The sequence below is a fragment of the Sceloporus occidentalis genome, unplaced genomic scaffold, assembly GCF_023333645.1.
Source record: "Sceloporus occidentalis isolate IW3139 unplaced genomic scaffold, rSceOcc1.0.p SCAF_1, whole genome shotgun sequence".
In the NCBI taxonomy this organism is placed as follows: Eukaryota; Metazoa; Chordata; class Lepidosauria; order Squamata; family Phrynosomatidae; genus Sceloporus; species Sceloporus occidentalis.
The window spans coordinates 401,860-427,362 of NW_028316981.1; the positions used below are offsets into that span (position 1 = coordinate 401,860).

Consider the following 25,503-nt stretch of genomic DNA (forward strand, 5'->3'; position numbering starts at 1 on the left):
CTTTGATCTTGCCGCCATAACAGTTGCTTTCCTCTCGGCAGCCGGGGAATATAGGAAGGAAAATCACAACAACAAAGGATCATGGGAATTGTAGTCTGTTTCTAACGGGGGGAATCCCATGGCCGAACTAGAGAAGACTTTCATACTAACACAAATGTGAATTGACTGCGAATTCGCAGCGGAACAGGATTGATAAATTTGATAGTTTTCCGAATTTAGCTATTCCTGGGATGACTCATGATTGCGTTTGGATTGCCTTCCGTTTGCGTTCTGCATCGTCTGAAATTCTTTTGCGAAATTACGTGAAATCCAATGGATATCCCCAGACTGACCTTCGGTCAACCTTCCAATTTTCCCCATGTAATAAAGTCCTATGAAAGCTTATGCTAAGCCTACTTGCATCGGATGACGTAAACTTAGATCTATGAAAGTTTGGGTTACCAAATTCTTTCTGTGTTAGTCTCAAAGGTGCTTCAAGCTCCCTTGCCTTTGCAAACATGTTTATTTTCAAAGGCTGTGCAACTCGACTTAAAGTTCAGAAAGTTGTGCTCACCTTTCTAATCCTTATAATTATCAAAAAATTATAGTGATTTAATCTTTTTGCCAAAAGCTCAGGGATTTCCCCAAAGATCACCACCAACGACATCAACATCAGAGTCAAAAACAACAGACAGTGACATCTTGTCTTTGAATCCAAAAGGATCCAAGGCCTAAAATGCCTCCCTCTTGAGCCACTGAAGCTCCAAGATGAAATTTACGGAACGCAAGGGTTGTGTTCATGCGTCTCCCCTCATCTCTCCCAGATGGAGAACCTCAGCTGGATGGGACCCATCCATCTCAGGAAAGCCTTTGGTCCAGGAGAAGTCACAGCAAGGGACTGTTCTCCCTGGTAGCTATGCTGGCTGTGATCCTCCTCCTCCTCCTCCTCCTTCCACCTCACATAGCCGCTGGAAGGAGGAAGGACAAGTGCTCTGGGATGTTCACCGGGGAACATAGACAGATGAATTACTACAAGCTTGGAGATTACCTCCTCGGTGGAATTGTCTCTGCAACGTACGCTGGATTTCTACCCCACTCCTTTGACAAGGTGCCTTCCACCAGGCCAGTCTGGTAAGCCATTGCCTTTTGTTCCAGTTTAAGTGCCATAATAAAGTGTTAAGGAATCCTGGGGATTGCAGTTTGGGAAGGCGCTAGAGCTCTCTGGCTGAAAATGCTAAATCCCTGCCCTAAACTGCAGATCAAGTGTAGCCATAATTGCTATAACTGTATAATATGAAGGGGCTCTTAGACTAGTCTTTTAGGTGCCGCAACTCTGTGTCTGAAAACCTCAAAGAAGGAGACTCCACTACCTTTGGGGTAGTATCTTCCACTGTCAATAAGTTCTTATGCTAAAGTTATGTTAGGCCAATATGTTTAAGTAAAGCTTCTTATTCAAAACTAATAACATGCCAGTGTAAAATGAAAAGAAAAGGTCAGTTGAGCGATGAAGAGGGAAATCAAACTTTTTGAATCTTCTAAATAGCTTTACTTTAAAGTAACTTGCCCACCCTCCAGTTCTGATAGACAGTGGGTTTCAGGATAAGTTCCTTTCACAGATCTCAAACGCTATGGTTTTGTGGACTCCATGATTATCTATTGATTGAAAACCCCTCACCAAGTCACAGAAGCAAGGCAAAGGATGTTATTTTCATGCAACCCAGAGTGGTGATTCGTTGCATTGTCTTGACAGGACAGGGATGGTAAAGCGCTGGAGCATCTTGTCCTTCATCTTTGCCATCCAGGAGATCAACCAAGATCCCAAGGTCTTACCCAACCTCACCCTGGGCTACAACATCCACGAGAACTATTTTGATACAAAGATGACCTCTGATGCCTCAGTAGACCTGCTCTCCACTGGACAAGCCAGTATTCCCAATTATTCCTGTGGGCAGCAGAATAACCTGTTGGCTGTTCTTGAAGGGACAGATTCCGAAATTGCCATTTGGATCTCAGTCATGTTGGGCAACTACAAAATCCCACAGGTAAGGAGAGAGAGAGGCAATGTGGGGTAGCAGGAGCACAACTCTGGGGGAAAGGGTTGTCATCCCTGCTCAGACACAAAAACCCATTGGATGACGTTGGCCAAATCACAATCTCTCAGCCTCAGGTGAAGTGTGTTGGATTAGGAATCTGGGAAACCACAGCTGAGATCCCCACTTGGTCCTGAGAGGAAGGCAACAGGAACAAACCTCCTCCAAAGAAATCTAGCTGAGAAACCCCGGGGCAGAGGGCTGTTGCAAGTCAGAGTCAACCTGAAGGCACATTAACAAGTTTAATTCACAAGTTTGCAATGTATGTTGGTGCCAATCAGGTGACACCGGGGGACGTGCGTGTGCATAGCCACCCGCTGTCGCTCTGGCGTGACCAGGTTTATTGGGCCAGTTTGGAGTTAGAGTATTCAGGCCTGCTCCTGGATTATTCTGGTCTCTACAAACACCGCCAAAGGTAATTATGATACAACCAAGTAGCTCAGCTAGAATTCCAGCCCATTACCATCATCATGAGAGCCAGCATGGTGCAGTGGTTGGGGCATTGCTCTAGGACTCTATTGGGAGCTGGCAACATCAGTAGTTTGGAGTTGGAAGCCTGCTAATTTTGTTGTGTGAACCTGAATCGTATTTCTATGGGAGGTTTTGTATTTCTATGGGAGGTAATTTGTAGTGCGTAAGAAGTCAGGATTCTGGGAGTGCGAGGTTCGAATCCCCACCCAGCTGTAGAAACCCTCTGGGTGATCTTGAGCGCTTTCCCTCAGACTCAAAGGAAGACTCAAAGCCACCTCTGAATAAATCTTGCCATGAAAACCCTAGGAGAGGGCTGCTGGACATTACAGTCAACTAGATTACATACAACAACAAAAACAACAATAGCAAATGGATGGAGCAGATTTGGGAGGCTCAGTCAGATTCCACTCTGAAAGTTCTCCAGGGAACTGAAAACATGGTTGGTGAATCTACAAAGTGAGAGTGGAGAAAGTACTCATAGTTTTGTAAGTGATTTGTAGGATGGGACACTTGGGAGCAGGTTGTCTGCATGCAATCCTAGAATCCCAGAGTAGGAATGGATTTAACAATATTTAAGGACTGTGACCACGTTGCCCCTCAGTCTTCTCTTCACCAAGCTGAACATGCCCAACTTCTTCAACCTGTCCTCATAGGTTTTGTTCTCCATCCCTCTTACCATCCTCATTGCCTTTCCCAAACTCATTCCAATCTCTATATCCTTTTGAAAATGAGACTTTCAAAAATAATGAGGTAATGAGTGCCAGGACAATAAACCATCCCCAGTCTCTCCCTTTCTTTTTCAGGTCAACCATGCGTACATCTCTGGTGTTCTGGATGATAAAAGGCAGTTCCCTTTTCTGTACCGGATGGTGCCCAATGATGAAATCCTGTATCCAGGGTTGATCAGGTTGCTGCTGCATTTCAGATGGACATGGATTGGTCTGGTGGTTCCAGACACTGACAATGGAGTAAGGCTTGTGAAGACCTTGACACCTCTCCTTAGTAGCAGTGGGATTTCTGTTGCCTTCACATGGAGAATCCCAAAGACTGTGACCTACATAAAAAACTTAGGCATTTCTAAGGTCAACTGGGAGAAAGTCAATATATATGTCTACCATGCGGAGATGTGCTGCTGCACTGATTCCGTATATCTGATACAGCTTGTAATCAAAGCCCTCCGCAAACCCATTGTTGGGAAAGTCTTGATCACAACTGCAATGTGGGACATCAGAGTAGACTTGATGTTCAGTAAACTGGATTACCAGTACATCCATGCTTTCTTCTCCTTCTTTATCGAAAAAAGTACAAAGGCAATGCTAGGTGATTTTGGCTCCTTTTCCATAGCGCTAAAAGTCTTTCTAGAGGAAGCATTTCATTGTTCCTATTCCAAACATGCATTGTCTGGGAGAGGATCTTCAAGGTGCCGACAGAAAGAGACCTTGGAAACTGTGCCCAAGGAAGTGCTTGACAGAGCTTTGTTTCTAGACAACTACATCACTTACAGCACCGTCTGGGCTTTGGCACATGCCTTACATGCTGCCTCTTCATCCAGATCCAAGAGGAAACGTATGGTGGCTAGTGGTGGCCAGACGGACTTGAAGAGGATCCAGGCGTGGCAGGTAAGGGACAGAATCACAGGGGCCCCTGGAGCCCAACCGTGTGCTCCAAGAAAGAGCTGTAGCCAAAGCCTCCCCAGCAGGCAGCTAGTGCCGAGCCTCTTGTTGAAGAAGTCCAAAGAAGAGAGCCATACCAGCTGCCCAGGCCATTGGATGCACTGTTGAACCACTCTTACTGTCACGAAGTTCAACTTTTAGATACCTAAAGAATGAAATCCCATCATGTCTCCGTATTCGCTTCCCCAATCTGAACATGCCCAATTCCCTTAGCCTTTCCTCACAGTCTTTCTTCTCCGTAACATTTATCATCCTTGTTGCCTTTCTCTGAACCCATTCCAAACTTGTCTATATTCTTTTTTAAAATGAGATGACTGCAGCTGAACATAGTACACCAGATGAGGCCTGTCTAGCACACAGTGCAATGGGACTATGACTTCCCTTGTCTTGGAGACGATAGTCCTATTAATGCTGGCTAAAATGGTATTTTCTTTAGTGAGAGAAATGGATTTGAATCAAACACATAAGATTTAACAAAAGAGTTAGAAACACATGAATAGAGTAGAAATCGTGTAAGACTATGTAATAACTAGATTACATCTATAGATAATATGGAACTACAGATGTACACTATTATAATCAATATATATTCCAATAGCATTGAGTAAAGGTCAGCTGAGGCCCTTTAACTGAAAGGGAATTTTATAAAAATATATAAGTCAGTAAAAGAAAGCTTTTTATGACACTTATCTATTAAATATATTGTTTTGCAAGAATAAAGGGGGGTTATATCTTTGATAATAAACGAGATACACTGATAAAATATGCTGACTTAGTAATTTTAAATAGTATTTTTTGGCTCTGTTAAGACTGTCAAAATGGCTAGGTGTTTTTTTAAAAAATAAATAAATAATGAACTAGACTTGCATTATTATAATAGCAATTAAATTAGACAAAAGAAGCCTCAAAGCCTGCACCTGGAAGTCAAGGACAACTTTGCAAAGAGGGAGGCAAACCAGTTTTTGGAGCCAACGGAAAAGAGAGCTCCATCCTCCTTAAATGTTGAGAACACACTTTTTTACTTGGGTTACTGAAAGTTCAAAGTGAGGGTGATTTAAAGTTCACACCAAAATCTAACTGAGCATGCCAAATTTTTTGGGGGTATGAATATTAGAACGCACCTATGAATCTATAATGACTAAATTAATACATTGGAAGTTGCTGCTTCACTTGTTTAATCCTGATTAATTTGATTTGGTACTTTGGTACTTAGAAAAATCTATACCTCACATTTAGTTTGCTGCGATATCACACTGTTGGGTCATGTTCAGTTTATGATCAATAATCTCAATGCCCTGTGCCAAGCTTTCCTGTCTTAGCATCAGTTTCAGAGGTGCAAGTCCTCTTTGTCTGAACTGGGTCTGTTTTCTCTGCACCGTTCTCGGAGTAAAAGCCCCTTCAGCGCTCAGATCTCTTAACTCTGTGATTACAATGAATCTGGATTATTGTAACTCTTCTTGTATATGATCATGAAGCCATTAGGGATCTCCTCTTGTCCTAGGAAAACTCTTGCACTAACACTGCTGTCTAAATGAAAGATCCCTGAATGGGTGTTTGCTGTACACAGCTTGTTGGAGGCTATTCAACCTCTTTATCATTGACTTGGAGGACAAAATTGGGGGCATACTTATCAAATTTGCAGAAGAGGAGGTTAAAAGGTGATATGATAGCCCTGTTTAAATATTTGAAGGGATGTCATATTGAGGAGGGAGCAAGCTTGTTTTCTGCTGCTCCAGAGACTAGGACCCAATGGAGCAATGGATGCAAGCTCCAGGAAAAGAGATTCCACCTGAACATTAGGAGGAACTTCCTGACAGTAAGGGCTTTTCGACAGAGGAACACACTCCTTCCTCGGAGTGTAGTGGAGTCTCCTTTCTTAGGGGTATTCATACAGAGGCTGGATGTCAGGGATGCTTTGATTGTGACTTCCTGCATGGCCCTTGTGGTCTCTTCCAACTCTATGATTCTATTTTTTAGGAGCCTTTAAGATAAGGAGAGAGAGGCCCTGAAAATGTTGTTCTGTCACTTTTCACATTCCTTCTCAAAACAACCTTTCTGCCTTGGCTGCATTTCCAAATCCTTCAACCATTAGAATACTGATTGATTATATGTTGAATATATTGAATATAACTATTTCATTGCAGATATGAAGATGGGAAGAAGATGAGCGTCTATGGGGGATACAAGATTGCAATATGATAGTGTTTTCCTTTAGCCATATTGGAACAATTCAAAGATATAGCCGTGTCAGTCTGTAGAATCAGTATGCAGGCAGATCTTGCAGCACCTTTGAGACTAACTGAAAGAACTTCTGTTGCCCAGAGGATGCTTTGATTGTGATTTCCTGCATGGCAGAATGGGGTTGGACTGGATGGCCCTTGTGGTCTCTTCCAACTCTATGATTCTATGATTCTAGGCTTCAGCTGCCTTGGGCTTTAAAAATCAACACTTTCAACTGGCCTCCCAAGTGTTTGTGGACTGAGTGGAACTTGAAGCAATGGATGCCTTTGACTGACAGTGTCACCATCTCCAGTTTTCACAATGGATTCTAAGAAGTGCAAGAGATACACAAGTGTTTGCCAAGTGTTAACTGTTTCTTGTCTCCTTCTAGCTTCACCGTTTCCTGAGAAACCCCCAGTTTCACAATATTTCCAGGAGGGACGGAGTGTATTTGGATGAGAAAGGAGAATTAGCAGTCAACTTGGCCCTGGTGAATTGGGTGGTGTTTCCCAATGGGTCCGTTGCTTTCACAAAGCCACTTGGGCATTTGAAAAGACAGGGATCTGCAAACTACATATTCTCCATTGACCAGGATGACATTATGAGTCCCACGTGGATCAACCAGGTGGGTTAAGCATTGGGGGGAATTGCGGGAAGAGACATGCCTCCTTTATCAGCAGTCAGTGGTCCAGAAGTCCACACTTAATTCAGAATTCCACAATTCTGGTTGCAGAATGAGCAGAGTGGTGCGACTGTAACACAAGAACACGATTGATGCGAAGTTTAATAATAACACACATAGATAGGCAAATGCTGCCTCCAAGGGTGGTGGCATCTCCTTCTTTGGAAGCTTACAAGAATGCTGGATTCCCTCATGGCAGAATGGGGTTGGACTGGACGGCCCTTGTGGCCTCTTCCAACTCTATGATCCTATGAGTAGATAGTTGGACTGCACAGCACTTATGGTCCTTCTATTAGACTCATAGATTTTTAATTGTGGTGCCCAGAACTGGACACAATATTCCAGGTGGGGCCTGACCAAAGCAGAATAGAGGGGCACTATTACTTCCCTTGAAGAGATCCCTCTTAAGACCACTTTAGATGCCTTCAAGAAGGCACTAAAGATGGGTCTCTTCAGGGGGCATGCCCCCTGCCTTCTGTAAAGAAGTGGGAGAAATCCCACTTCTGATCAGAACAGCACCTTGTAACTGATGTCTTTATTAGTATGGTTGATTCAGGTTTTAACGGATTAGGGTTTATAATATGTATTTTAGATACCATTGTATTGTATGTGGTTTTATGGTTGTATTCCCGCCTCGATCCAGTGGGAGAGAAGGGAAAATATAAATAAAATTATTGCTATTATTATTATTATTATTATTAGGCCTCAAACTACAAGTTAGGCCTCCCATAGCAAACTACTAGGCCTCAAACTACTAGGACTCAGAATACAGGCTTCCCATTGCAACTACTAGGCCTCAAACTACAAGTTAGGCTTTCAGTGACAACTATTGGCTTCATACTACAAGTCAGGCCTCCATAGCAAACTACTAGGCCTCAAACTACATCAGGCCTTCTAGCAAACTCTGGCTTTGCTTCGCGAACGAAGATTCAGGAAGGACTCATCCCGCGCTTTCTACAAGCGCGTTGGTGACTAAAAAGGCCAATTCGGGATAAACAGGTCCGGTTGCAGAAAGCACAGCAGAAAGTCTCCTTGGGTGATGTTTCCAGGTTGCGGTTCTTTCTGCGTTGTCGTTTCTCTTCGAGGCTCATTCGGCGTGAGCTTTCGAAGAAAGGTAGAGAACTTCCGTTTTCTTCAGACTGACTTCCATCCCAAAGAGCTCTGCAGCTGTTGCAAAACAAGATGTTAGGCGTTGCAGAGCTGCTTCCGTATGGGCAACGAGGGCAGCATCCTCAGCAAAAAGCAGCTCACGGACTAGATAGTTTAGAGTCTTAGTCTGGGCCCTCAGGCGGCTTAAGTTAAACAGGCTACCATCAATACGGTAGCGTATATAAATGCCGTCTTCTTCTTTGAGATCTGCCGTAGCCCTTTGGAACATCATGCTGAAGAAGATTGTAAATAAAGTTGGAGCAAGAACACAACCTTGTTTTACACCATTAGTTATTAGAAAGGGCTCCGAGAGAGCATCGCCATATCTGGCTTGACCTTGCTGGCCTTCATGTAGCAGGATGATCATTTGGAGGAATTTGGGGGGGCATCCTAGTTATTCCAGGATCTGCCACAGACCTTTTCTACTCACAGTGTCGAAGGCTTTGGTGAGGTCGACAAATGTTACATAGAGTTCTTTGTTCTGCTCTCTACATTTCTCTTGCAGTTGTCTAAGGGCAAATACCATGTCTGTAGTGCTCCTATTAGCTCTGAAGCCACATTGGCTTTTGGGAAGAAGTTCTTCTGCAATGGCAGGAACTAATCTGTTCAGCAGTATCCTTGCGAGGATTTTTCCAGCAATGGAGAGTAGTGTTATACCTCGGTAGTTTGAGCAATCCGATTTTGCTCCTTGTTTCTTGTACAGAGTGATGATGACTGCATCTCGGAGATCTGATGGCAGTTCGCCTTTTTCCCAGCAACTCACAAGGAATTCGTGGAGTTTAGCATGGAGTACATGACCTCCATGTTTCCAAGCTTCAGGTGGAATTCCATCAATCCCGGCAGCCTTGCCGTTTTTCATCTGCTGTATGGCCTTAACGGTTTCTTCCAAAGTGGGAGCTATGTCCAATTCTTTCTTCCTCGGTTGTTGTGTCATCTGTTGAATAAGTGAATCTTGGACTACTCAGTTGGCACTAAAGAGGCTTTGGAAATGTTCAGCCCATCGGTCTAGAATGGAAGCTTTATCTGTGATTAGTGTTTGACCATCTGAACTGTATAGGGAGCTTTGGGTCTGATATGTAGGTCCAAACACTGCTTTAAGAGCTTCGTAAAATCCTCTGGAATCACCCAGATCTGCACAACGTTGTGTCTTTTCTGCTAAGTTGATCCACCACTTGTTCTGAATGTCTCTGAGTTTTTGTTGGAGTTGACTACATGCGAGGCGAAAGGCTGCTTTTCTTACATGGCAGGATGGCTGGACAAGGTGTGCCTGGTGTCTTTGCCAACAGCTCCTGGATCTCTTGGTTGTTTTCATCAAACCAGTCTTGGTTTTTCTTGAGGGAGAACCCTAAGGATTCTTCCGCAGACTGCAGGATGCTGTTTTTGATATGTTGCCAAAGCGCTGTAGGAGAAGAGTCTATAGGGTGGTCTTCAAGTTTGCAGATTTGCCTGAAAGTTGTCTCTCATGGCAGCTTGTTGAAGATTGTTGACTTGGAGTCTCCTCTTTAGGATTCCACCCCTCTTAGGTTTAAACTTAACATGAAGATTTAGTTTACATCTTACGAGGCGATGATCTGTTTGACATTCTGCACTGGGCATCACTCGGGTATGACGGACATAGAATCATAGAATCATAGAATCATAGAGTTGGAAGAGACCACTAGGGCCATCCAGTCCAACCCCCTGCCATGCAGGAAATCCAATTCAAAGCATCCCTGACAGATGGCCATCCAGCCTCTGTTTAAAGACCTCCAAGGAAGGAGACTCTATCACCCTCCGAGGGAGTGCATTCCACTGTCGAACAGCCCTTACTGTCAGGAAGTTCCTCCTAATGTTCAGGTGGAATCTCTTTTCCTGTAGCTTGCATCCATTGTTCCGGGTCCTGTTCTCTGGAGCAGCAGAGAACAAGCTTGCTCCCTCTTCAATATGACATCCTTTCAAATATTTAAACAGGGCTATCATATCACCTCTTAACCTTCTTTTCTCCAGGCTAAACATCCCCAGCTCCCTAAGTCGTTCCTCATAGGGCATGGTTTCCAGACCCTTCACCATTTTTGTCGCCCTCCTTTGGACACGCTCCAGTTTCTCAATGTCCTTTCTGAATTGTGGTGCCCAGAACTGGACACAATATTCTAGGTGGGGCCTGACCAGAGCAGAATACAGTGGCACTATTACTTCTCTTGATCTAGACACTATACTTCTATTGATGCAGCCTAAAATAGCATTGGCCTTTTTAGCTGCCGCATCACACTGTTCACTCATGTTGAACTTGTGGTCTACTTGGACTCCTAGATCCCTTTCACACGTAGTTTCATTCAGCCAGGTGTCACCCATCCTATATCTGTGCATTTTATTTTTCCGCCCTAAGTGCAATACCTTACATTTCTCTGTGTTGAATTTCATTTTGTTAGCTTTGGCCCAGCTTTCTAGTCTATTCAGGTCATTTTGAATCTTGATCCTGTCCTCTGGGGTATTAGCTATTCCTCCTAATTTGGTGTCATCTGCAAATTTGATAAGTATGCTCCCAATTCTGTCATCCAGGTCATTGATAAAGATGTTGAATAGCACTGGGCCCAGGACAGAGCCTTGTGGGACCCCACTGGTCACTTCTCTCCAGGATAAAAAGGAGCCATTGTTGAGCACCCTTTGGGTTCGGCCGGTCAACCAATTACAGATCCATTTAACAGTTCCTTTGTCTAGCCCACATTTTGCAAGCTTGTTTGCAAGAATGTCATGGGAAACCTTGTCAAAGGCCTTACTGAAATCAAGATATACTATATCCACAGCATTCCCTTCATCTACCAAGCTGGTAATTTTATCAAAGAAAGAGATTAGGTTTGTCTGGCATGACTTGTTTCTCTGAAACCCATGTTGACTTTTTGTGATTATGGCATTGCCTTCTAGATGTTCACAGACTCTCTGTTTAATGATCTGCTCCAGAATCTTTCCTAGAACTGATGTCAGACTAACTGGACGATAATTGTTGGGATCCTCTTTTTCCCCCTTTTTGAAGATGGGGACAACGTTTGCCCTCCTCCAGTCAGCTGGGATCTCTCCTGTTCTCCAGGAGTTTTCAAAGATTATTGCCAATGGCTCCGATATTACATTTGCCAGTTCTTTTAATACCCTTGGATGGAGTTCATCTGGTCCCGGAGACTTAAATTCATTTAGATTAATAAGGTGTTCCTCTACTATCTCTTTACTTATTCTGTGCTGAAATTCCCCTATTCTGTCCTCTGCTCCATTATCCTCAGGTTGAGCACCCTTTGCCTTTTCTGAGAAGACTGAGGCAAAGAAGGTGTTGAGTAATTCTGCCTTTTCTCTATCTCCTGTTAGCATTTTGCCATCTTCTCCACGCAGTGGCCCTACCGTTTCCTTCTTCTTCCTTTTGCTGCGGACATATCCAAAAAAGCCCTTTTTATTGTTCTTAACCTCTCTAGCAAGCCTGAGTTCATTCTGCGCTTTAGCTTTTCTGACTTTACCCCTACACATGCCTGCTATTTCTTTGAATTCCTTTTTCGTGATTTCCCCCTTTTTCCATTTCTTATACATGTTCCGTTTGAAACTTAGCTCAGTTGAAAGTTCCTTAGTCATCCATCCTGGTTTCTTGAGACACCTCCCGTTTTTCTTTCTCACTGGAACTGTTTGAAATTGTGCCTTCAGTATCTCTCTTTTGAGAAACTCCCATCCATCCTGAACTCCTTTATCTTTTAGTATTTCTGACCATGGAATCGCCCTCAATACTTCTCTAAGTTTACTGAAATTCGCTCTCCTAAAGTCTAGGATGCGTGTCTGACTATGCCTGGCTTCTCCTTTCCACTGTATTACAAACTCCAGGAGAACATGGTCACTTCCACCTAATGATCCCACCACTTGCACCCCATTAACCAAGTCATCCTTGTTGGTTAGGATCAGATCTAAAATAGCTGACCCCCTTGTTGCCTCTTCCACCTTTTGGACCATGAAATTGTCTTCCAGGCAAGTGAGGAATTTGCTAGACCTTGAGGATTTTGCTGAGTTTGACTTCCAGCAAATATCAGGGTAGTTGAAGTCGCCCATCACTACTACATCTCTCCTTTCTGAGTGTGTGGTCATCTGTTCTAGAAAGGCATCATCCAATTCCTCAGTCTGACTTGGGGGTCTGTAGTAGACTCCCACCGTAACATCCTTGTTGTTTCCCTCCCCTTTGATTCTTATCCAGATGCTCTCCACCTGGCTTCCATGATTGATGTCCAGGATCTCTTCACTGGTGTAAATATCTCTGACATATAGTGCTATTCCTCCTCCTTTCTTGTTTGGCCTATTTCTCTTAAAAAGGTTATACCCCTCTATTTCTACATTCCAATCATGAGACTCATCCCACCAGGTTTCAGTGATGCCTATTATATCATATTTGCTTTGTTGTACTAGGAGTTCGAGTTCATCCTGCTTATTTCCCATGCTCTGTGCATTAGTGTAGAGACATCGCAGACCATGGTTCCCTTTTACTTGCTGCCTGTGCAAGTTTTTTTGCCTCCCACTGTTGGGTCCTTGCACTGTTTGCCTTGTTTCCTCTGTGTCAGTTTGACTATTTTCGCCATCCCTTTCGCCTTCCTTAATATTGTCTCCCTTCCCGTCGGAACTCAGTTTAAAGCTCTCCTGATCAAGTTCTTGGGACTGTTGGCAAAAACATTTCTTCCAACTGGCGTGAGATGTAACCCGTCTGTTGCAAGAAGTCCCTCCTCATGGAACCGCAGGCCATGATCGAAGAATCCAAATCCTTCTCGGCGGCACCATCTGCGAAGCCAGTTGTTCACATCTGCTATTTTCCTCTCCCTTCCTGGACCATGCCCTTCAACTGGCAGAAGAGACGAGATGACAACCTGTACATCCATTCCTTTCAGCTTCCTACCAAGCGTCTCGTAATCCCTTTTGATGTTCTGAATGCTGTGTCTTGCAGTATCATTAGTTCCCACGTGGACCAAAAGGAAGGGGTATTGGTCAGTAGGCTTGACCAGTCTTGTCAGCCTCTCTGTCACATCACGGATCTTTGCACCTGGAAGACAACACACCTCTCGAGACATCTTGTCAGGCCTACAAATCACTGCTTTTGTACCCCTCAGCAAGGAGTCCCCCACTACGACCACATGCCTCCTCCGAGGCTTAGCAGCGACTGTTCCCTCGGGTGGGACTCTCAGGCTCCCCTGCTCCGTCCCTGAAGTCTGTCCATGCTGCTCTTCTTCATCCTCCTTGATAAGGGAAAGAGCTTGGAATCGATTCTCTAGCTGCAAGCTCCCCGAACAATTCCTTCTTGGCTTACTTCTCTTTGTGACATTCCTCCAGCTGTCTGCCTCCTCTGTTTGGCAAGTGACCTCTTCCACCCTAGCATCTTCCTCTGCGTGGTACTCATCCAAGATGGTTAGTTCTATTGTGTCCAGGAAATCCTCTTGTTCCCTAATCTGCTGAAGTGTAGCTACTCTGGACTCCAGCTGCTGCACTTTCTCCTCCAAGAGCGCTACCAACTTGCACTTGGTGCATGTGAAGTTCTCCACTTCTGTAGGCAAGAAGAGAAACATCCCACAAGAGTTGCAGGTGACTGCAGCAAATCCCTCGTTGTCCATACTGCAAAGTCTTTAGTAATGAGTATAACAGTCAATCTACTGGGAATACTACTTTAAAGGAATGTACTGGCTGCTATCTTACACTTAAAGGGAAGGTTCTGTTTCAATATCCGATTCTAACCTGATGCCACTTGAGCAGAGTTGTTCAGTTAAAGAAAACTAAAATTCAGATGTGACTCACAGAAGCTCCTCCCCTTCAGCAACGAGCACACGGTCTCGAGCACACGGTCTCAAAATGGCTGCCAAGCAGCTCCTCTCCTTCTCCTCTCTCTGGCCGGACTGTTCTGGAAGGCTCTGGAAGTTGGTATATAAAGCTAGTCTGCTAGCTCCGCCCCCTTGTGACTCACAGATGTGACTCACAGAAGCTCCTCCCCTTCAGCAACGAGCACACGGTCTCGAGCACACGGTCTCAAAATGGCTGCCAAGCAGCTCCTCTCCTTCTCCTCTCTCTGGCCAGACTGTTCTGGAAGGCTCTGGAAGTTGGTATATAAAGCTAGTCTGCTAGCTCCGCCCCCTTGTGACTCACAGATGTGACTCACAGAAGCTCCTCCCCTTCAGCAACGAGCACACGGTCTCAAGCACACGGTCTCAAAATGGCTGCCAAGCAGCTCCTCTCCTTCTCCTCTCTCTGGCCGGAGAAATATCGTGAATATTTCTCTGGCGCACTAGGATGTAGTCAATGAGGTGCCAGTGTTTGGATCTGGGGTGCATCCAGGTTGTCTTCAGGCTGTCTTTCTGCTGAAAGATGGTGTTTGTAATAGTCAGCTGCTGTTCTGCACAAAATTCTAGCAGGAGACGTCCGTTATCGTTACAGTTTCCAACACCGTGCTTGCCTAAAACACCTTTCCAGGCTTCAAAGTTCTTTCCTACTCTGGCATTGAAGTCACCTAGGATAATGATTTTGTCTTCTGCAGGGACTTTTTGTATAAGGTGGCGTAGGTCTGAGTAGAATTTGTCTTTCCCCGCAGGGTCAGCTTGCATAGTTGGGGCATATATACTGAAGAGAACAACATGTGGGAGGCGTAAGGAGATAATGCGATCAGAGTGTCCTGTTGGCAAGGTTTCGAGTTTGGAGGTGTTGGAGTTTTTGATCATGAAGCCTACACCTGAAAGATGTTTTTCAGTTTTGGGTTTGCCAGACAAATAAAGTGTGTAGCCGGCACCGTGTTCTTTAAGGCTGCCTTCCTCATGGAGACGAACTTCACTAAGAGCAGCAATGTCGATGTTAAGTCGTGACAATTCATGGGCTATTAGAGCAGAACGACGCTCAGGACGTCCACTGTCTGCAGAATCTTGCATGGTTCTGATGTTCCAGCATGCAAGCGTTAGTCTGTTTGCACCTTTGGAGGCTGGTGTGTGCCTTTGTCTCTTTGTCTTTGTTTGACCGCATCAGAAGATTCCCGTTGGCCACGGCTAGCCAACCGGGTTGTTGGGGATGAGCTTTCTTTAGGCCACCTTTTCTAGGCCCCTCTCCATATGGAGCAAGCAGTGCTCTCCTTAAAAAAGGCTACTTGGTCATTCAGGATGCTGCCGGACAAGACTATCATCCCCAGTCAGTCTCTGAACCGCCTGCATGCAGGGTTGGGTCTGCGGCTTCCAGTGCATCTTTACACCTGCCGTTTCGTCCTTCGCCTATCGCTACAGGGCTTTTTCGGAGATTGGATGTATCCTTTGAGCCTGTGCAATGGATTTTTCTGGTAGAGCGCAGCGTGCACAGAACTGGCCTCACCCTTTAAACCAGAGGTTCGTCTGCTGTGGCCTTGACAAGCATGGACAGTGGCAGCGAGGTCCTCGGGTCGTAGGTTTGATTAGAGTTTCCTTCTCTGAGATGGTTGACCTTGCAGGGTTAGATGAGCACCATCTGCCCGGGTTTGGGATTATTATTATTATTATTATTATTAACCTTTATTTATAAAGCGCTGTAAATTTACACAGTTTTCCTTCTCCTAGGATGGTTGCCATAAGGCTAGAGAGCCCATCCTGCCCTTTGGCGCTCTTGGTCAGACCCTTCGGTTGTGACCTGTCTGGCATGGGGGGCCCTGCTGGTGGCTATTATACCACCGCCAGCATAGCTCACAGCTTCATTAGGGTACGCAAGCCTCTCCCCCACGACAAGGGGGCGTCAATGGAGAGGATAGCAAACTAGTAGGCCTCAAACTAGGAGTCCAGTTTTCTATCTGGCGGAAACCCTAAGTATGGTGAAAAACGAGGTGAGGAACCAGGATGGATTTGGTTTGTGAGGAGAAACTCGGGGGATACTGGACTGCCAAAAAGACAAATTGTTACGTAAGCACAGTGCGGCGTCTGCACAGCGCCATGCAGCACTTGTGTTCTATTTCCACGCAGTTGCCGCATCACACTGTTGACTCATGTTCAACTTCTGGTTTACTAGGACTCCAAGATCCCCTTCACATGTAGAAATCTCCTTTAGCCAGGTGTCCCCCATCCTGTGCCTATGCATTTAATTCCCCCCCCCACACGTGTAGGGTTGCCATAAGTCAGGACCTCCAAACTGGGACAAATGTAGGGCCACATTTTCAAATGTAGGACACGTTTTTTAAGAAATTGTGGACACATGAAAAATTTGATAATTTTAAAAAAATGTTAATATAAATGCATGTTTCTTCGGCTGCTCAAAATGGAGGACATTTTGGCATTATTCCTAGACAGATGGCAGAAATGTACTTCTCTTTCTGGCCAAATACCCCCCCCCGCCCAATTCTATAACTACATGTCCCACTCCCAAGCAGGCATAGGATTTGAAAGACCACAGGCACCCCCTTTAGCCACTACAAACTACATTTCCCACTCCCAAGTCTTCTTAGCAATTCCCCCCTTCCTCCTTTTCCTTGCCTCCTCCACCCCCCCAAAACCCCTCACCCCCTCTTTTTCCCCAGGTATGTCTCAACTTAGGGGGGATTTATGGGTCAGATCCCTTGCAAAGTCTTTTTTTCTTTTGTAATGGGGGCAAAGCCTTGAGAAGCCCTGGACCCCTGAGAAGAAGAGGAGGGAGGCTTAGAGAGAGGGGGTAAATAAGAGGACTAGAGGCAGGGTTGCCATAAGTCAGAAAGGAGTTGGGCACACAACAACAACAATAACAACAGCAACAGCAGAGGAGGAAGGGGGAGGAGGAGAAAAAAGGGGAAGGAGAAAGAAGAAAAGGAGGAGAAAGAAGAAGAATAGGAACAAAGAGAAAAAGAAGATGAGGAGGGGGAAGAAAGGAAGAAAAAGGAGAGGAGGAAGAGGAGGGGAAGAGGAAGAGAAGAAAAAAAACAGAATAACAAGAAGAAGAGAAGGAGGGGAAGAACTAAAAGCAACTTGCCTGCAAAGCCCCCTCCGCTTCGATGTTGGAGCATGCCCAAATAAGTAAGCAGAGGGCTGGCCAATAGGGGCAGGGCAGAGCAGCAGACCCCGCCCCCTGCTAGCTCCAGCTGCTGCTGCTGCTCTAGCCCTGCTGCTCAGCACTGTAGGAAAGGGAGGCAGCAGCCCTGGGAGCCCTGAGTCGGGCAGCCACCCGGCAATGGGGGGAGAGTGGGGCGGGACCGTGCACGCCCCCAGGAGGTGGGAAAGTCCCACCCACCGCCGTGAAATGGCAACCCTACCTACGTGCCTTATATTTCTCTCTTTTGGAATTCATTTTGAATTTAGCTGCCACATCGCACTGTTGACTCATGTTCAACTTGTGGTCTACTTGGACTCCTAGATCCCTTTCACATCTAGTTTCTTTCAGCCAGGTGTCCCCCATCCTATATCTGTGCATTTCATTTTTCTTCCCCAAGTGCTGGAGATCCTGCCACTGCAGGCAGGACCTTTGTCAGTCTCCGTCATAGATCCATTGAACTGGAACCTGTTGGAAGGTTTTAGCCTTCTCTCTTTGCCTCCTCAGATAGATAGATTTTCCCCACATGCAAATTCTGCTGTTTCCCCTCATTCAAGCATCCCATTTGCTCCTACCAAATTACAGGGCAATAAACTTCTTTGCAAATTGATAAACAAACTATGTTCCTCTTTAGATAAAGATTTCTTTATTTAACCTGCATTATTCATGAACTTGGTTACCATGTAACTTCTGTGCATATGTAGTTTCAAGCCTTTAGTAAATCTTTGTTTAAACTGCAAGCTACTTGTGTTGTTTTTGAGTAAGTCTTGGTTTTTTAGATAAGCATTTTTAGGGTAAAAACAAAAGCTGAAGGCTTAGGAAACTTGAATTGCCCAATTGTTCTTGCAAACAAGCTTGTAAAATGTGGGCTAGACAAAGTAACTGTTAAATGGATCTGTAATTGGTTGACCGGCTGAACCCAAAGGGTGCTCAACAATGGCTCCTTTTCCTCCTGGAGAGAAGTGACCAGTGGGGTCCCACAGGGCTCTGTCCTGGGCCCAGTGCTATTCAACATCTTTATCAATGAATTGGATGACAGAATTGGGAGCATACTTATCAAATTTGCAGATGACACCAAATTAGGAGGAATAGCTAATACTCCAGAGGACAGGATCAACATTCAAAATGACCTGAATAGACGTGAAAGCTGGGCCAGAGCTAACAGAATGAACTTCAACAGGGAGAAATGTAAAGTACTGCATTGAGGGCGGAAAAATGAAAGTCCAAGTAGACCACAAATTGAACATGAGTCAACAGTGTGATGCGGCAGCTAACAAGGCCAATGTGATTTTGGGCTGCATCAATAGAAGTATAGTGTTTAGATCAAGGGAAGTAATAGTGCCACTGTATTCTGCTTTGGTCAGGCCCCACCTGGAATATTGTGTCCAGTTCTGGGCAGCACAATTCAAAAAGGACATTGAGAAACTGGAGCCATGTGTCCAAAGGAGGGCAAGCAAAATGGTGAAGGGTCTGGAAAACATGTCCTATGAGGAGAGACTTAGGGAGCTGGGGATGTTTAACCTGGAGAAGAGAAGGTTAAGAGGTGATATGAGAGCCCTGTTTAAATATTTGAAAGGGATGTCATGTTGAGGAGGGAGCCAGCTTGTTTTCTGCTGCTCCAGCGACTTGGACCTGGAACAATGGATGCTAGCTCCAGGAAAAGAGATTCCACCTCAACATTAGGATGAACTTCCTGAGAGTAAGGGCTGTTTGACAGTGGAACAAACTCCCTCGGAGTGTAGTGGAGTCTCCCTCCTTGGAGGTCTTTAAACAGAGGTTGGATGGCCATCTGTCAGGGATGCTTTGATTGAGAGTTCCTGCATGGCAGCATGGGGTTGGACTGGATAGCACTTGGGGTCTCTTCCAACTCTATGATTCTGTGATTCTAAAAGTTCCCTCTCATGCCCTTGGCTTGATGCTCCTTGTCTTTCTTTGTAGACCTTGCCCACGTCAAGGTGCGTCGATAGCTGTCGGCCTGGATACACCAAGGTGGTTCAAGAAGGAAAACCGGTTGCCTGCTATGGTTGTGCTTTGTGTGCAGAAGGGACCTTCTCCTCCCAGGAAGGTAGGTGATGCCGGAAGAAAGGCAGACAACAAGGACTTGTTTTAGCTTGAGTTTCATGTCCATAATTAATTGGACAGCATGTGTTGCAAGAGGCATGAAAGTTGGAAAGCTAGAAACCATAAAACAAGGAAAAGAGTTTCCACCTTAACATTAGGAGGAACTTCCTAACAGTAAGGGCTTTTTGAAAGTGGAACACACTTCTTCCTTGGAGGGTGGTGGAGTCTTCCTCCTTGAAGGTCTTTAAGCAGAGGCTGGATGGCCATCTGTCAGGGATGCTTTGGTTGTCTATTCCTGCATGGCTGGGGGCTGGACGCGATGGCCCATGAGGTCTCTTCCAGCTCTGTGAGGCGAGCAAATGGAAGACGATAAGGATGAGTAATTTTTACTCAGATGATTACACACATTGTAAGGAAATCACAATCTAAGAATTTCAGAGGTGACATTAATAGTAGGGTGACATGTAGCAAAAGCAGTCAGGGGAAACAATGCAATACCTAGCCAAGTATACGCGGATTTGCCATGGGAGGATTTGAGCATACGCGCATGGCAAATCCGGAAGTTGTCCCCAATGGCAGCACACGTGCACGCGCGCTGCCACTGAGGACAACTTCCCTCCCCTCCCCTCTACTCCCCCCAACTCTTTCCTTCCCTCCCTCAATCCCTCCTCACTTACCTTTTCTTCGCCGGTGCCGTGTCACTGCTGCCGCTGCCACCTCGGCCATAGCAGGGGGGAAGGCCGGGTGGGGGTTTTGGAGGCCAAGAAGACTCCAGCCTGCCACTTGGCTCTTCTGCGGCGGCGGCAGCGGAGGACCAGCGCCTGGGGCCTCTTTGGCCTCCTCTCCGCTGCCGCCGCCAGCGCCTCTGTGCAAGGGCCGGATGGTGGGCTGGAGGCCTCTTGGCCTCCAATCCGCCACTCGGCCCCTGCATCGAGGTGCTGGCGGCGGTGGCGGAGAGGAGGCCAAAGAGGCCCCAGGTGCTGGTCCTCCGCTGCCGCCACCGCTGCCACAGAAGGGCCAGGTGGCAGGCTGGAGGCTTCTTGGCCTCCAAAAACCCCACCCGGCCTTCCCCCCTGCTACGACCTCTTCGCTGCCACCGCTGCAGGGGGAAAGGCTGGGTGCTGCTCCTAGAGGTCTCCAGGAGCAGCACCTGGCCTTTCCCCTGGCTGTAGCAGCGGAGAGGAGGCCGAAGAGGCCTCAGGCGTTCATCCTCCTCCTCCTCCTCTCCGCTGCCATTGCCAGGGGAAAGGCCGGGTGCTGCTCATGGAGGCCTTCAGGAGCAGCACCCGGACTTTCCCATGGCTGTAGCGGCGGAGAGGGGGCCGAGGCGGTAGAGGACCAGCGCCAGAGGCCTCCTTGCCGCCACTGCTGCCGGGGGAAAGGCCGGGTGCTGCTCCTGGAGGCCAAAAGGCCTGCAGGCTGCACCCGGCTCTTTCGCGGTGGCGGCAGTGAAGAGGACGAGGCCTGGCTTCGTCCTTGCCGCCGCCGCCGCTGCCACCACGAAAGAGCCGGGTGCAGCCTGCAGGCCTCTTGGCCTCCAAGCTCCCTCCAGCCCTTTAAGAGCAGCGGAGGCAAGGAGGACCAGGCTTCCTCGCCTCCGCTGCTTTTAAAGGGCCGGGTGCAGCCTGCAGGCCTCTTGGCCTCCAAGCTGCTTCCAGCCCTTTAAGAGCAGCGGAGGCAAGGAGGACCAGGCTTGCCCTCGCCCTCCTCACCCCCGCCGCTGAGGAAGAAGGGCCAGGGGCAGCCTGGAAGCCTTTTGGCCTCCAAGCTACCCCCGGCCCTTTAAAAGCAGCGGAGGCAAGGAGGACCAGGCTTCCTCGTCTCCGCTGCTTTTAAAGGGCCGGGGGCAGCTTGGAGGCCAAAAGGCCTGCAGGCTGCACCCGGCTCTTTCGCGGTGGCGGCGGTGGCGGCGAGGAGGCCTCTGGCGCTGGTCCTCCGCCGCCTCGGCCTCCTCTCCACCACTACAGCCAGGGGAAAGGCAGGGTGCTGCTCCTGGAGGCCTCCATGAGCAGCACCCGGCCTTTCCCCCGGCAATGGCGGCGGAGAGGAGGAGGAGGATGAACGCCTGAGGCCTCTTCGGCCTCCTCTCCGCCGCTACAGCCAGGGGAAAGGCCGGGTGCTGCTCCTGGAGGCCTCCAGGAGCAGCACCCAGCCTTTCCCCTGGCAATGGCGGTGGAGAGGAGGAGGAGGGGGACGAGCGCCTGGGGCCTCTTTGGCCTCCTCTCCGCCACCGCCACCAGCACCTCGATGCAGGGGCCGAGTGGCGGACTGGAGGCCAACAGGCCTCCAGCCCACCACCCGGCCCTTGCACAGAGGTGCTGGCGGCGGCGGTGGAGAGGAGGCTGAAGAGGCCTCTGGCACTGGTCCTCTGCTGCCGCCACTGTAGAAAGGCCAGGTGGCAGGCTGGAGTCTTCTTGGCCTCCAAAACCCCCACCCGGCCTTCCCCCCTGCTACGGCTGAGGTGGCGGCGGCGGCAGCAGCGACGCACCACCGGCGAAGAAAAGGTAAGTGAGGAGGGAGGGAGGGAGGGAGGGAGGGAAGGAAAGAGTTTGGGGGAGGAGAGAGGAGGGGAGGAAAGTTGTCCCTAATGGCGGCGCGTGTGCACGCGCGCCACCATTGGGGACAACGGGACTTGAGCATACGTGGATTTTGGTATACGCGGGGGGGGGGGTCCGGAATGGATCACCCACGTATACCAAGGGCCGACTGTATTACTATGTCTTAAGGGAAAACCAACCAATATGTCAGAATCCATGTTTGGTTCTGCCATGGTATATTTTGCTTGTGGGAGTCTATTTGGTATTGAGGGGCGACATCTTGCACTGTGTTCAGTGACCCCTTCCTATACGCCGGGGATCTGTTCTGGACCCACCCCCAGTATGGGAAAAATCGTGTACAGTTAAATCCCATTATTTTCTATGGCAGTGCGTTCCTGTCTTTGTAGAACTGTAGACTGTTCGACCTTAGGAATGGCAAACAAGGAGGGCAGGTGGGTAATAAGAAACCATTAGAGCTAGCTGGTGGGAATGAAGGCTTGTGCGCCAATATGTGGAGGGTGAGGTTTTAATACTGTGGTTTTTAATATTATATTGGGGGCTGGAACGGGATAGTTCCAACTGAAATGCTTTGCCAGTAGCTTCTATCCTGTGCCTTCAATAAAGTCTTCTGTCTTTTCATCACAACGAGACTTTTTGTCTGTGCATTGGGACTTGAGTTCCCTAGTTCTGACACAACATAACCGTAAAGCAAGCAGTTTAGGCCCAAAATACAGGGGCAGAAAGGGAAGGAGTCCAAAGATCCTAAACGGATGTCTACCAAAACAGTGCATGTTGATTCTTATTGGTGATGGCATGTCAAAGTAGGAGAAGGAGGAAAACAAAGATTTTTGCAGAATTTGGCCGAAGAGTGGAGTATTGAAGATGGAGAAACTCCATTCCCTCTACATAAATAAGTGAAGGAGCACATTGTGGCACAGACTCTGAACTGCTAAGATCAATGAGAGCACTAAAGACTAAATAAGACTAAGTAAGACTAAATCAATCTCAATGCCAGTCAGGCAGGGCTATATTACTGCCAACCTCCAGGCCTGGCCTCTCCATAAGCACATAGCTATGTCACGCAATGTAGCCTAAACTATGCTCTCCCACCCGCAGTCTCTTTCCAGGCACCCACACCAAGTGACACCAATGCCAGAGGCAGACATGCCCTTGGGTCCAAACTCATGCCAAAACAGATACTCACAAAGGCTTCAGTTTCTGCAGTTGTAAACCCCGCTCTCAGAAAAATTGGAGATTGGATGAGCATTTCATCTTGGTGGAGATGTGGCATGGTTTCCCAATAATGTCAAAGAGCCTGGCACTGTGTCATTAACCATTTCAGATGGGATTAGGCAACACTAAAGCAATGTGTTTAATGCAATGAGACATGAATTAGGTCAGGGGTAGGCAACCTGCGGCCCGCGGACCGAATGCGGCCCGGCAAGGCCTTGGGACCGGCCCCAGCCCGGTCCTGCTACCGATTGCCGCCGGGGCCTTTGGCGTCTCGCACAAGAGGCATGGTGGGGCAGTTGTCTATAGAAGCCTCAGAAACATACATTTATCTTAACATTTTTTTAAAAATCAGCAATTTTTTTCGTGTGTCCTCCATTTTTTATTTTAAAGGTTCCCTCCATTAGAAAATTTTGTCCTACATTTGTCCCTGTTTATTTATTTATTTAATTTTAAAAAATTATTTAATTATGTATTTTTTGGCTTCGGCCCCCCAGTTGTCTGAGGGACAGTAACCTGGCCCCCGGCTCAAAAGGGTTGCCTACCCCTGAATTAGGTAAATGGCAAATAGGCATTGAAGTTGCTCTCTTTCTTTACAGATGCAGACAAATGCTTCAAGTGTCCAGAGGATCAGCATCCAAACAGGGGCCGTGATCACTGCATCCCCAAAGACATAACTTTCCTGTCCTACACAGAACCTCTAGGGAACATCCTGGTTTCCTTTGTCCTCTTCTTCTTTTCAATCACTTTCTTTGTGTTAGCAGTTTTCATTAAATTCCGAGAAACTCCGCTGGCCAAAGCCAACAACCGAGATCTCTCCTATATTCTCATCGTCTCCCTCCTTCTTTCCTTCTTGTCCTCCTTTCTCTTCATTGGGAAACCTAGCAAAGCTACTTGCCTCCTCCAACAAACAGGCTTCAGCATCATCTTCTCCATCGCAATCTCATCTGTGTTGGCTAAAACCATCACTGTGGTGCTGGCCTTCCTGGCCACTAAGCCTGGGAGCAGGGCAAGGAGATGGCTAGGAAAGACTCTGGCCAACAGCATCGTCTTGTCCTGTTCCTCCATTGAAGCTGTCATCTGCACCATCTGGCTGGGCACATCTCTCCCCTTCCCTGACTCTGACATGATCTCTCAGCCTGGAGAAATCATTCTCAAATGCAACCAAGGGTCAGTGGGCATGTTCTACCTTTCCCTTGGCTACCTGGGCTTCCTGGCTGCCACATGCTTCATGGTGGCTTTCTTGGCTAGGAAACTGCCTGGGGCCTTCAATGAAACCAAGCTGATCACCTTCAGCATGCTGGTCTTCTGCAGCGTCTGGGTCTCCTTTGTGCCCACCTACATTGGGACCAAGGGAAAGTACATGGTGGTCGTCCAGGTCTTCTCCATCTTGGCCTCCAGCGCTGGGCTCCTGGGATGCATCTTCCTCCCCAAGTGCTACATTATTTTACTCAGGCCTGACCTGAACACGAAAGAAGGTCTAACAAAAAACAAAGATGGCATGCAATTCTTAACCCAGTTTTTCTAGTCATTACATAAGAAACTGGTCATGACTGACGGAGGCAAAGACATGCTCAAAGCGTAGCAGCCAGTGGCTGATTTGATGGACTATTTTGCATGGAATGCACCATGAGAATCTCGTTCCAACTATACTAGGCATTTATGAACCTTTACTTGTTCACAGGATCTTTCTGTGCCACTTCCGTGCTATTAATAGTTTATTTTAATAGATTAAATTTTAGTAATACAGTCGAACCTCCCTATACGCGTATTTGCCATACGCGTATTTGAGCATACGCGCATGGCAAACCTGGAAGTTGTTCCTAATGGCAGCGCACGTGCTTGAGCGCCACCATTAGGAACAAAGTCCCTCTCCTCCCCTCTTCTTTCCCCCTCCTTCCTAACTTCCCTCCCTCCCACCCACCTACCTACCTACCTGGCCCCGTTCTCCCTGGTCGCCGCCACTGAGGAAGAGCCGGCTGCAGCCTGGAGGACAAGGGGCCTGGCCTTGTCCTCCCTGGTTGCCGCCTCTCTTAAAGAGCCGGCTGCAGCTTGGAGGCCCCTTGGCCTCCAGGAGCAGCAGCCGGCCATTTTGCGGCGGCGGAGACCAAGGCAGCGAGGAGGACGAGGCCAAGCCTCTTCTCCCTCGCGGCCTCGGCCTCCGCCACCACAAAATGGCTGGGTGCTGCTCCTGGAGGCCAAGAGACCTCCAGGCTGCATCCGGGCCACTTACAGTGGCGGCGGCAGCAGCAGCGAGGACGCGGCGGTGGTGGCGCAGTGACCCAGGTAAGGAGGGAGGGAGGGAGGGAAGGTAGGTTAGTTTTAGGTAGGTAGGTAGGTGGGTGGGAGGGAGGGAGGGAAGTTAGGAAGGAGGGGGAAAGAGGAAGGGGACTTTTCTGTCCAATGGCGGCGCACGTGCACGCGCGCCGCCATTG

The 25,503-nt window shown here is 47.5% G+C and overlaps 1 protein-coding gene across 1 annotated transcript; it reads left to right on the forward strand.

Moving 5' to 3' along the window:
• The first annotated feature begins 574 nt into the window (after positions 1–574).
• LOC149320286 (vomeronasal type-2 receptor 26-like) lies at positions 575–24,804 on the forward strand. The gene is made up of 4 exons (XM_089501340.1): positions 575–1,110; positions 1,730–2,021; positions 19,179–19,305; positions 23,668–24,804. The coding sequence occupies exons 1-4, from the start codon at positions 779–781 to the stop codon at positions 24,594–24,596; spliced, it is 1,680 nt and encodes a 559-aa protein (XP_089357466.1). The 5' UTR covers positions 575–778; the 3' UTR covers positions 24,597–24,804.
• Positions 24,805–25,503: the final 699 nt, after the last annotated feature.